This window comes from Pseudopipra pipra, chromosome 6, assembly GCF_036250125.1.
Source record: "Pseudopipra pipra isolate bDixPip1 chromosome 6, bDixPip1.hap1, whole genome shotgun sequence".
Lineage (NCBI taxonomy): Eukaryota > Metazoa > Chordata > Aves > Passeriformes > Pipridae > Pseudopipra > Pseudopipra pipra.
Genome location: NC_087554.1, coordinates 25479979 through 25492064, shown reverse-complemented (window position 1 = coordinate 25492064; position 12086 = coordinate 25479979). Strand labels below are relative to the sequence as shown.

At 57.7% G+C, this 12086-nt stretch overlaps 1 protein-coding gene across 2 annotated transcripts in view; it reads left to right on the top strand.

The window, feature by feature from the left end:
• The window catches only part of DGKZ (diacylglycerol kinase zeta), a 54741-nt gene that overhangs the window by 4877 nt on the left and 37778 nt on the right, over positions 1–12086 (top strand). Inside the window, exon 1 of one of the 2 annotated variants that reach the window (XM_064657987.1) lies at positions 5471–5760. The exons of the other annotated variant lie outside the window; for it this stretch is intronic. Within the exon in view, the coding sequence (XP_064514057.1) occupies positions 5555–5760 (206 nt within the window). The 5' untranslated portion in view covers positions 5471–5554. Of the gene's footprint in view, positions 1–5470; positions 5761–12086 lie in introns of those variants that run through there. 2 annotated transcript variants of the gene reach the window in all.

Here is a 12086-nt window from a genome sequence, read left to right as displayed (position 1 = left end):
ACTTGTTATTCCTGCTGTGGGTGACAAGCAGGAGCTGGGGTGGCAGAGATCTCCTTGAGGTGCCCTGCCTCCCCGATCCTTGCCATGAGCTGGGGCAACATGCAGCTCTCCTGGTCCTCATTCTGTACTTAGAGCTGCTCACTGAGGCTCTGCCCTGATGCCACCGAGGATGAGAAATCACTGTGCCAAGAAGAGAGGGCAGAGCAGCTTTTCTTCTCTTAGCTGTCTTCCTCCAGATGTGCACTGTGTCCAGTTTTGCGAATGGATTAGGCAGCTGCAATTTTCCAGCCTCCCCTCCAGGGGAGGAAAGGGACCATATTGCAACCTAATTTGATCAGCCTGAATATGCTCCAGAATTGTCTAAGGTTGCTGGGGATTGTTTACATCCTACCCATGCCACCCCAGCCACCCAAAGCAGGTGGCTCTGTTGACATGCTCCAGCCTGTGCTGCCCTCACACAAAGCACCTCTGTTCTACTCAATCCTCACTGGGGATCTCTTTGCAAGAGACTTTGCTCCATTCAGTGCAGGCTTTGCAGAAGAGAGGATTCTGGGGGGTTGGAGGGAATGCTGCAGCTATCTGCAGGCCATCAGCAAAGGAGGAAACGGTACTTGGGATGAGTTGCTTCCTCCACCCTGCATTTTGGGCAGCCAAGCGAAGGGAAGGAGAAATGGGAAAGGAAGAGTCTGGGGTGGAAGATCTGCTTATGCTGTCCTGTGAAACCCATGGAGGTTTGGGTCTGGCCAACTTTCCATCAGGTGCCCCTCCTGCAGCATGAGAAGCTTTGGGGGGCTGACAGAAATCCCTTTGCTGTGCTCTCTGGATCTGGAGACACTTACTGAACCCTGGTACAGACTTTGGAGGAGCTCCTCTGTGGGCCACGGGCATTACAGGTGTCCTCAATGTTAAGAGAAGGTTGGAGGCCTCAGTCTTCTTGCTGCCAACCTGCCTGCTCCTGCTGGGACCCATTAGTCATCACAAGGGGCAGGCGGCATAAGCTGCTATATAAAGGTTTTGAAATGAGCAGAAATGATATTAATCCCATGGAAATAAAGTTCCTTCCATAAATAGCTGCCACGGTGTATGGAGGCGCCTTGGGCGGGTAGAAGAGAGCTCAGCACTCAGGTTATATTTAGGGCTTTGAGTAGCAGTTTCGTGCCAAACATTAATGATGCTGGCTTGTGCACCAGATTTGCACATTCTGGGACAATTTTCCCAGTAGGGAGGTGCCTCTGCAATGCCAGAAGGACCCAATGCCCTCTGTCACTGCAGCAAACCCGGAGCAAGCACCAGGGCTTTGTGCCTCACCACTTGCAGAGTAACTTCTGCCAATGGGAGTCCAAAGTCAGCTCCTCCTTCCCTTGAGTGTCTCCACCAAGGTTTTGTGGTGGGGCAGGATCATCTCTAGCTTGAGAGTGAGGCAGCTTTGGTGGCAATAAGGCAAATTAGAGGCTGGAAGAACTTTACTGTAGGGAAAACCCTGTGACGTGGGTCCAGGGAGGCCCGGGACAGGTGCTGGTGGCCCGCAGCAGCACCCTCCAACCTCTCCTAAGCAGTTCTGAGCTCCCTCTCAATTTCCTCACTTTCTCAGCTGCTTTCAGGGTGATGCTTGCAGCAGTATCCTTTGTCACTGCCACTGCTCCCAGCAACCAAGATCAGAGGGGTGTTTACCCAGAAAGGAAACCACAAGTGCACAAAAGCTCCTGCATTGGCTCCCCACAGGCTATGCTGCACGTCTCCCATAGATGTGCAGGGTGTCAGACAAGTGCCCTTCTGCTCTCAGGCACCTCCAGAGGTAGAACCTGGACCAGCCCACGCCACACAGGGCTCCTCATGGCGTGGGCTGGGCATCTCTGGCAGGAGGAAGAGGGGGTCCTGTGTCCCTCTGTGCCCCCCAGCCTAGCGTTAGCCTCTGAAGAGCAAAGAGGGGTATCAACTTGCCAGCTCCCATCCCTACTAGGGAGATGTGGGGCACCTCGGATGCTCGGCGCCGTCCTCAGGCTGGCAGATAGGACACAGCTAACGCATCTCACAGGCTGTTCTGTGCCAGGGAGCTAAATATAACCCGGAGAGCAGAGCAGAGGGGGCTACTTTGTAATGTAAATAGCAAGGGAGCTTGGTCACAGGGCAGGCAGGACAGAGGGGAGAGCTGGCAGGGGCTACTGGAGAGAGGGAGGTAGGAGCACTGAGGGGCCCAGGGGAAGCTGGTTGCAACTCTCTGCTGTCTTCTCTTCTGTCTGCCTTCATATCTACCTGGACTCTGGGTATTTGTGAAGTCTCAGAACAGCCTGGGCAGGGCAGGGGTTGGGGAGGAAGGAAAGGAGAGCCTTCTCCTTCTGCAGGGAGAAAGGGGCAGAAAGGGGATCTCCTTCCTCTGAGTCCTGCCTGCTGGCCTTTTAATCGTGTTAGCCTGGCTCTGCAGAGCAGCATAATCAAATTCCCATTCATTTCCAGCAAGCCGAGCCTGCTCTGCTCTGACAGAGACATCTGTCTCTGCATCCCTCTGTGCAGTCGGGGAAAGGAGATGGCTGGCACAGTCGGAGGAAAGTGCTATTAAGACCAGACACACTCCCTGATTTAAGCTAACCCAAGACCTTGCTGCTGCCAGAGGGGATACTTCTGTCCTCTCTCCTGCTGTGGTTTTTCCACATCAGGCAAGCCAGGTTAGCTCCCTGAGGCAGAAGATGACACCAAGTTAGCCTCCCCTGGTTGTCCCCATAGCCACAGCTGCAGCTTTCCATGCAGTGGGGGTGTGCAGAGGGGCTGTGGAGTGGGACTCCCCAAGAGCAGGCCAGTCAGGAGGTTAGGGGCAATGCCAGACTGCATCCAAACACTCCCACATGGGGAGAGCTAGGATCTCTGAACCAAGGGACATCCCTTCCCTTGGCCACCCCTTGATCCCAGTTAACAATAAATCCCACAGGCAGGTATCCTGCTGAGTTTGGGTGAAGCAGGCAGCTTAATCTTTTCTGTACCAGGGGCTGCACGACTAGTGCAGAGACAAGGGTGCTGGTTCACAAAATCACCCAGCACAGTGACCTCCATCCCAAGAACAGCCAGAACTGGCCTTTCTAGGGGATCCTCCACAGTTTTGCACCAAGCCCAAGGGACAGAACTGTGGAAGGACACACAGACACAGCACAGAGAGGATGGTGCAAGTCCCAGGGCAGGGCGTGTTACTTCTCTGACAGCCTCACCAAGCGCCGGTGCTCCTGGGTAAGAGGGCTAGACATCAGTGCCATGAGACAGAGCACAGAACATAAAGCGGAAAAGTCCGCAGGCAGGGAGCAAATGCACCTAACCCATCACGGCATGCAAAGCAGTGGGGATGACAAACTCTTTCCGTGATAACGAAGCCTCTCCCCTCCCTGATCTCTGAGCTGGAGTTAGGTATCCAGGACCTGCCTTTTTCTCTCTCTGTACACTAATTAGCATAGACTGTGTTCAGTTTCAGAGCTTGCCTGGTGAGATCAAGGTCTGCTGATGTTTCTTTTTTTTTCTTTTGATGATGGAGGTTAAAGCAAGACCACGTGCCCCTTTAGAAATGCCATCCGTGCAGGCTGCCAGGACCAGCTTTGCTTGCGTGTTTTTCTCTGGCTCACTGAAGCTGTCCACAGACCCCCTTGATGATCTGAAGCTCTCCTGAGGCCAGATTAGACCAAGTAGCATCTGGTTGTGAAGAGCTGGAGTTCTTGGAGGTGGGAACAGGCTGGGTCTGCAGTCTCATGCTGTGTCCACTCAGACTGGGGGATGGATGATGAATGTCAGGGCACCTCGCCTCTCTCTAAAGGTTGGCTGGGAGCCTCCTGGATGGTTCTACTTTCCACAGTGCCCATCCCTGGTTTACCCAGGTGTTTTTTCAACAAACTCCAGTGCAAAGTGAGCCGATGCTCATGGCTGGAGGGTGTTTTCAGACCCGCCGCACAGAGAGGATGCACACACCTAGGGGTTGTGAGTGCTGTGGTGCTGTGAAGGGTTGTGCATGGCACAGGGTGGGTGGCCAGAGGACTTGCCACTGCCATGGCCCAGTTTGCATGGTGGTGCTGGTGCAGCTTTGGGAGAGCGGGCTGTATGGGGGCATTCAAAGAGCCACCCAGCAAGGGAGGTGCGGCTCCTCGGCACGCAGCCTGGCGTGCCAGGGCGTGCTCCTGCTTGCTGAGGGTGCGCGCAAGGCTTCGCTGGAGAGGACAGAGGAGGTGGCCGGCGCCGTGGGAAGAGTGCAGCGCAGTCGGCTGCAATGACAGCCGCCCTCACACTTCCAGGAAGTGCAGAGAGAGGAACCAGGTGGAGGGTGCAAACAAAGCCGAGGCCCCAGGCAGGCGGCCGTGGCGGAGCACAGCCAGGGACCTGCCCTCAGGATGACTCCGGAAAGCAGCTGCCGAGGGAGGAAGAGCGAGAGTGAACCCCGGGCTGGCTGAGTGCATCAGATCGTGGTGCGGCAGATGTGGCGGCATCGCTCCTGGGACGTTCCCCAGAGCCCTCCGGGGGACGTAGATACGAGGTACCCACCGAGCTGGGATCTACCATCTTCCTCTTACTCTTGGGGGACTGAGGTGCTGTGGCTGGTGCTGACAGCCCGTGCTTCAGGGGTTGGGGGAAAGGTTTCCCGTGCTTGCCTGGTGCCTCACCGGCAATCCCCTCCTCCTCTCCTAGTGCCATTGCTGGGCTTGCGCAGCACAACCTCCCAGTCAGGATGCCAGAGAGCCGTGTGGGTGCTTTCGACGCCTAGTCTGTGAGCACACTGGGCCAGTGGGACTTTGCTTGGGCCGTCAGGCTCCTGGGGAGCTGGAAAGTGTGTCCCCATCCCCACCAGCCCTCCTAGGAACGGCTGGTGCTTGAAGTTCCCAGCGGGACCTGCCCCAGGGTACTAATGGTCAGCAGAAGCACCGTGCGGCAGGCAGACAGGGCCCTGCCCAGGCAGCTCCCGCAGCCCTGGCTTTCAGCCTGGCTCCACACCCCTGGGAAGCGGTGAAGCTGCCATTGCGGCCGGCACATTTTCCATGCAAAGGAGGGCTGGGAGAGCCGCTCCTTGCCTAGACTGACAGCCATGTCGAGCAGGCCAGCCCCTGCCCACTGAGCCGGCGGCTGGATGGCCAAGGTGCCCCTGGACTCAGGGAGAAGAGGGGCAGGCGCTCGCCGGGCTGAGTAAGAGCAAGGCTGGCGGTGGCTACCGGTCCCCGGAGAGGGCGGTGGCGGGGCTGTTGACTCCGTCCCCCCGTCCGGTGGTGAACAATGGGAGGCGGAGACGGAGGGAGGCTCCGCTCCCGCCGCCAAGCCTTTTCCCGAGCGCGGGGCGGCGGCGGGGCCGACACGCGGCTTCCTGAGCCGGCGGCGCCGGGCGCGGAGCCACAGGGACGGACCCCGCCGCCAGTCCCGCTCCCTGCAGGCGGCGCTGGCGGCGCGACCGCCGGTGCACGGCGGCACTTCCTGCCCGGCCGCCCTCCCGCGGCCCCGGCGGGGCGGGAGCCGGGCCGGCCGCGCCCCCCGCCCGCCCCCGCTGCCCTCCCCTGGCGCGGCACCGCAGTAGCGGTGGTGCCGAGCCCCGAGCTCGGCCATGGAGGCGGCTCGGTCCCCGCCGCCCGGCGGTTCGCCCTCCGCCGTCGCCTCCTCCGAGACCGCCGCCGCCGCCGCCACAGCCACAGCCACCTCCTCCGGAGCGTCGGGCGGCGCCGAGCCCGAGTGGGGGCCGCCGCCGCCGGCTCCGCTGAGCCGCCGGCACAGCAACAAGCGCTTCACCGGCCTCAAGCTCTTCGGACGCAGGTGAGCACCGGGCGGTGCGAGCGGCGGGACCGTGGGTGCCGCCGGGCGGGCGGGCTCCGGGTGGCGCCTACCCCGCGCCCTGGCACCTGGCGGCGGAGCGGGGCCGGAGAGGGCCAGGCTCCCGGGCAAGGGCTGGCTGCGGGCGGCTGGAGCATCCGGAACGGAGGCGGCGGAGCAGCGGCTCCCGGCGAGCCTCCCGCCGCCGGACTGCCGTGAGCAGCCGCCGCACCAGGCCCGGCCGAGCGCACGCGGGGGATGCGGCGCACGGTGTGGGGATGGAGCGGGACGAGGTTGCGTTTTCCTCCTTTCGAGCTCTTGGCACGAGCGATGAGAAGTTGGGGAGCATCCCCCTCGCTGCGCTCGCTGTCCTCCCCGTGGAGTTGGAGCCTCATCTCCGCGTGATTCGCTTCCCCTCGCCCAGACCCGCCTGTCTCCATCCCCGCGCGCCCGTCCCGTGTTTCGCCCGACTGGCAGTCCTGCCGCGCCGCGCGACGGCTGTGCTGGTCCCGTGCTGCCGGCTGGGATCCCGGCTTCCCATGCTTCCTTCCCAGAGCCAGCTGGGCTCCATGCGCCTCCCTTAGCTTTACTGTTGGCCTCATGGGATTTGGGGGATTCTTGGACCGTGTAAGCGAAGGGGTGCCCCTGCCAGTCTGTGAAAACACTGAATAACTGAGGTCTGAAGATCACCTGGTCTACCCTGCCGCCTCGAAGCAGGGTCAAATTTGATCAGGCTGCTGATCTTGAGTTTTGAATGTCGCCAGCGCGGAGAGAGCACAGCTTCTGTGGACACCTGCTCCCACGGTTCAGCTCCTTGGGAATTTTTTTCCTCTGGTAAATATTCAGTTTCCCTTGTTACAGCCTGTGTCTCTTCTCTCTCAGGTTGTCACTGTTCACCTCGGGGCAGCATCTGGCTCAGTCTTCTCTGTATCTTTCCATTAGGTTGCTGAAAACGGTATTAATATTCCCCCTTGAACTTCTCTTCTGCAGGCCAAACTGCCCCCATTATTTCATCTTCTCTTTGTATCTGATAACTCGAGCCATCTTGGTGGCCCTGTGACAAACTTGCCGGAACAGCTGAAGCAGGATGCAGTGCACCTGGGTGTTGTCACAGGTGCTGAATGGAGGGGAAAGGCCCCAATTTCAGGCTCCACAGCCATGCTGGAACTGGGAGTGGATGGCTTGCAAGGTCACTCTGCCACAGAGCAGTGTTCTCTGAACTGGTTTCAGAGCTATTGGCAGTGGCTTCCTTGAGCTCCTGGCAGTCTCTGACCTGTCCCCAATACTGCATGGCATCTCTTTCTGACTCCCAGGGGTTCAGGCTGCCGTTACCACATATATCAGAGCTGAGGGGAAGTTCTCCACATGTGAACAACCTTTGGCAGCGTGGACACATGGGGGAGAAGCAAAGTGGGACAGGCAGGAGGTGCTAAGCTGGAGAAGGCAGCAGGCCCTCCAAGATGGCTGGAAGTGCCCATTGGGTTGTTTGGTGATACTTCTCTTGCTCTTCTACTGCTGATGGAGGGACCCAGTTCCTTCTGGCTCAGGGTGATGAATGCAGCACCTGGAGCTGCAGGGTAGTGAGGAGAGATTCTCACGGACCTCTGAGATTGAAGGGGCTCCCACGCATGCCTGTGGGAGGTAGACTCGATGGGAACTCATGCAGGATAATTGGCTGCACGCCACTAAATTCATGCCCACCTGAGCGTTGGAGCAGACGATGGCTTGAAGTTTCTTCACCTCCTCTGAGAGAATTACTGGGGAAGGCTGTGCTGCACTTTCTTTTGTCAAGAAGTACAACCAGCCCCTACCCCTCAAACGTTTTCCAACAGCCATCAGTGAGGAATTTTGCACCCCTTTCTATTCTGAGCTTTACCTAGAGTATATGTAGCTGGGTCTAGAGGAAGCTTTGGCAATGGGCAGGAGCTTGCTCCCTGGCAGTGATGGGTCTCTGAAGAGCACTGGCTTCAAGGAGAGAAGTCTCCTGAGGTGGGCATGCACTACTGGGCTCTGCCTGCAGCAACAGTGGGAGGCATGGCCGGGGGGGCAGGGGTCCACAAAATGGCAAGAGAGCCTCTCTCGTCCCGAGGGCAGATGAGCTCTGAGGGAATTTGAAGCAACAGAGGAGTGGGCTCCCAAGCTCTGGCCTCTGGTGGTACGTTAGTCCTGTGTTTTGCAAGAAGGCTTATTTCTGTACCTTGTAATTGCCTTACTGGAGGGTGGAGTAATTGGCTCTAGGGCCGACAGAGACAAGTGCACAATACATGCATCCGGGCCATGGATGGGTAATTCTTTTAATTGGACTGATAAAGAGATTGAGGTTGATCAGATAATAGGTGGTTAGGATTAAATTGCCTTTCTAGGTGCCCCATTTCTTGTGCTGTGAGTGAACAGCACAGTTTACCCTTTCCAGGGGGGAACTGGGGAAGGAGTGTGAGTACTGGGAACAAAGCCTGTTTCTTGCTCTCCCCCATCCCCGAGAGGTGGGATGCTGAAACGGGTCTTTCCTGTGGATTTCAGGGTCTGTAACACATTCCCCTTCAAAGGAGGTATGTGTAATGGCTGGGTCTGGTGTGACAGCATAAGCAGGTAGTGTAGCCAGCAGTGGGGCAAATTGGCAGATGGTTGTCCAGCAGGGAGCAGGGGACCAAGATTTTGGCTGTGACCCGTTGGCAGGCTTGGTGCTGGAGCCTGCACGTGAGCTTGGAGGTGCCTGCCACTGCCCCAGGGAAGGTCTGTGGGTGGCACAGCCTGTGGGTAAACGGTAAACTGAGCCAAGCACCCGCCTACGTGTTTCTGGGGCGTTGCTTGTCGCTGTCTTTCTCGCAGCTTGATGCTTGCGCCTGTGTGAAAGCTGGGGATGATGTGCCACTGGGACAGCAGTGCAGCCTTCCCCATCCCTGCCGTGTGGGGGTTCCCTCAAACTTGCTGGCCTGTGGGCCTGCTTTCCTCTGTGCAGGTGCAGTAGAGGGACTGTGCAATGGGGTAAGCACCAGGCGCCCTGGGGGAAGACCAGACGTGGTGAGAGTCCTGAAGTTTGTGCTCTGCATGCTGGCAGGCTGAGAGCAGTGCTTCCCTCGGGATAGGCTTTTTCACAACTTACCTTGCTGCCAGCTAGCTGTTGAGCAATCATCTTCCTACTCCTCCTCCATGCATGCAGATTTTGTCTCTAGTTCTGAAACCCTCCAGCCTCTGCTCCCCGTCCTGTTCACAGGTGTTGGGTAGCATTTAGTTGGGCCCAGGCCAGTGTCACCTGTGGGAATCCCCAGCTGTCTCCTGCAGTGACACTTGAGCTTGTTTGCAGGGCAGATGGGATGTGCTGGGAGAGTTGTTTCCGCTGCCGTGTTTGCTCTGTGATCTCTGCTCAGGGCCTGACCTCCTGTGGGGCAACTCAGGGACTTTTTATCTCACTGGGGGAAAAAAGTAAAGCACTAGGCACCCTGAGCAGCTGTGCCTGTTGGCAGCCAATGCAGCCTCCCAGCAGAGTCAGGCTGGGGCGGCCGCCAGCTCATGGTGGGGCTGTGGGATAGGGCAGGGAAGGATCAGAGTGTGGTGGGTCTGGCTGCTTCCAGAGGCTCGGATCCTCCCTGCTGTGGTCCCTGCCTGCCACCTGCCTTGTCTCACCAGTTTCTGGCAACCACTGGCAGCTCTGCTGCCCTCCCAAGATCAGAGCAGGGGCTGCCACAGTGACATGTGCCTGTACTGGAGAAGGTGTCAGAACCTTTAATCATAGAATGGTTTAGGTTTGAAGGGACTTTTAAGATCATCCAGTTCCAACCCCCCCGCCATAGGCAGGGACACCTTCCACTTAATCTTCTTAGGAGTTGGACCATCCTTTCCAGGAAACCCGGTAATCTCCTCAAGGGGCTGAGAGGAGGGAGGATGATGGACCTCTTTCCTACTTTGAGCGAAAACAGTAGAGAGTCAGGCACTGGGAAGCAGGCACAGGTCTTTGCAAGGAGACAGTGTTGAGAGAGGAGAGGCAAAGCCATGAGTAGTGCAAGCAGGGAGAGCCTGGGAGCTGTTTGCTTGTGTGGGTCCCCTTGGAGACTAAGGAGATGCTCGTAAGGGGAGGCCAGCCCACTGCTATGGGGGCGATGCTGTCATGAAAGGCAGCCTGAACTCTGGCAGGTGGTGGAGATACAGTGTAAGATTTCTTTCACTCATCATCCTGCCGTGCCTGGGGAGCAGACAGTCTTCCCAGAGACTTGGCAAAGCCTTTAAATTGAACTTGCAGCTCTGGTCGTGGTGGAGCTCAGGTGAGTCCATGAGCTGAAGCTCCTGAGTTATCTCTCAGCCACTCATTTGCTTGCTTGCTGGTTCTTTAAACCAGTGCTGACTTTGAGATGCTGAGCTCAAGAGCAGAGCTAGGGCTGCAGGCTGAGGACCCTTGACCCTTGGGCCCATAAACAGTCTTTTTTTGGAAGAGATGAGGGCTGGCAGGAGGTGAATGGCTTCTGCTGGAGACATTTAGAGGTAGGGACTCCGGTGCAGGTCTGACTCAGGGTCATGGAGAAGATGGAGAAATAGGGGAAACCTGTCCTGCTGGTTCTTGAGCTGGCATGAGGCTCCACAGAAATAAGTGGCTTTGTCTTTGCAATCCTGAATTTGAGAGCTTTCCCTGGACCAGCTCTCCAGTATTACAAAAGTAATAGCCTGTGTTTCTGGTGCAACTTGCAGACCCGGCAGCAGCTGCAGTCTCTCTGAGAGTTGGGAGGCTTTCTTCTCCTCCCCATCAGGACACCAAGTGGAGGGTGAAGCTCTGCCAAGGCAAGCAAGGAGGCTGCGCTGGCCAGGCCAGTGCCCAGTGGGGATGGAGTCCTCCTGTCCACAATGGATGTGAGTTAGACACAGTACTGTTTTCCTGCTGCCTTTGGTTTAGGGGTTGATGCCTGAGGGTGTTAGTTTTGTATTTAACTGTGAGGTCTTCCCCCAGAAGAAACTCTTCCTTATTGTGCCAGGATGAAGAACTGAGAGGATCTCTTCCCAGTCCTTGCTGTCCCAGACAGTAAGAGTTAATGGGCCTCCTGTCTCAGCCCTGCCTGCCGGGCAGGTTGTGCTGTCTGGGTTAGACTGCCAGTTCCAGTTTCCACCTGTGACCATTGCTCCCACACCTGGAAACTGCCTGCCTGAGCTTTGCCCATCTCATGGCTGTCAGCCCTTCCCAGTGGCTCAGGGCCTGGGGAAATGAGCTAAGCATGCCCCATCTTGGAGAAGCTCTGCCCAGCTGTGAGAGTTGGGGACCTGTCTCTGGGGAGACTAGGGGTTGCTGCCCAAGATGTGGGTACAGGGTGGTAGTTATGTGACACTGGTGTGGGAAACCTTGCTCTGGGAGGGCTGCCCTGGCAGTACTGCAGGATGCCAGCTCATGGCAGGCTGCAGTCCCAGACCCACGGAGAGGCACCAAGCCAGAGGGGCATGAAAATCCCACCCAGTGCCAATAGGAAAGAGCTTGGTGTTCACACTTTCCATCACTCTGCTCACACCATCTCTCTTTCCCTGCTTGCCAGATGCAACTTAGCTCTTTGCGGGGCTGGAACAGCCATGGCTCCGACACATGCTATGGCTTTGTGGAGAGTCACATGTCTCACTGGCTGGCTGGTCCAGGAAGTTAGGGCAACTAACACAGAGCCTTCTTGCAGAACATTTTCCTCTCATTTGGATGCAGCTTGGCTTCCACAGGAAATGTGGGTGCTGGAACAGTCCGCCCCTTGCTTGCCATTTGCAGCTCAGGTGTGGATCTGGAGCCAGAGAGCAGGGGAACTCCTTGCTGCCTGCTCCCCCCTGGCTGTGGAGGGTCCCACCTCCACTCTAGGGCAGGACTTAACAACAGGACGAGGATGGAGAGTCACAGAGCAGAAGTACCTAAGACAGCTCAGTCTCCTCCTGAGCTCCCAGCCTCCAGGCATGGCCTGTAGCCATCCCAGAGAGGGAGCAGAGGGCCATGCAGCCGGCCACATGCTCGCCCCTCCATGGGAAAGTTCCCACTCGGTCAGATTATTTGTATCTCGTCCTGCCTTGACACCCTGGCCCTGGCCAGGAGCCTCTCAGATCCAGCGCTAAGCCTCTTACCGCCCAAGCCTGAGGTCACACACAAGGGAACATGGCGTGGGGCACTCTGACAGCAGGCGCATGGCAGCTACTGCTGCTGAAATGTGGCGGGGGGTGAGGGGGAGTGTTTTCTGCAGGGATTTTGCACCCATTGGAGGCTGGCAGATGGCAGGATTAAGAAGCTACGGGGCTCCTGTCCCGTGAGAGCTGCCAGGGTGCATGGAAGGAGGTACCCCGCTCCCCAGTGTGGCTCCCAGCAGGGTTACAGCTTGGCGTAG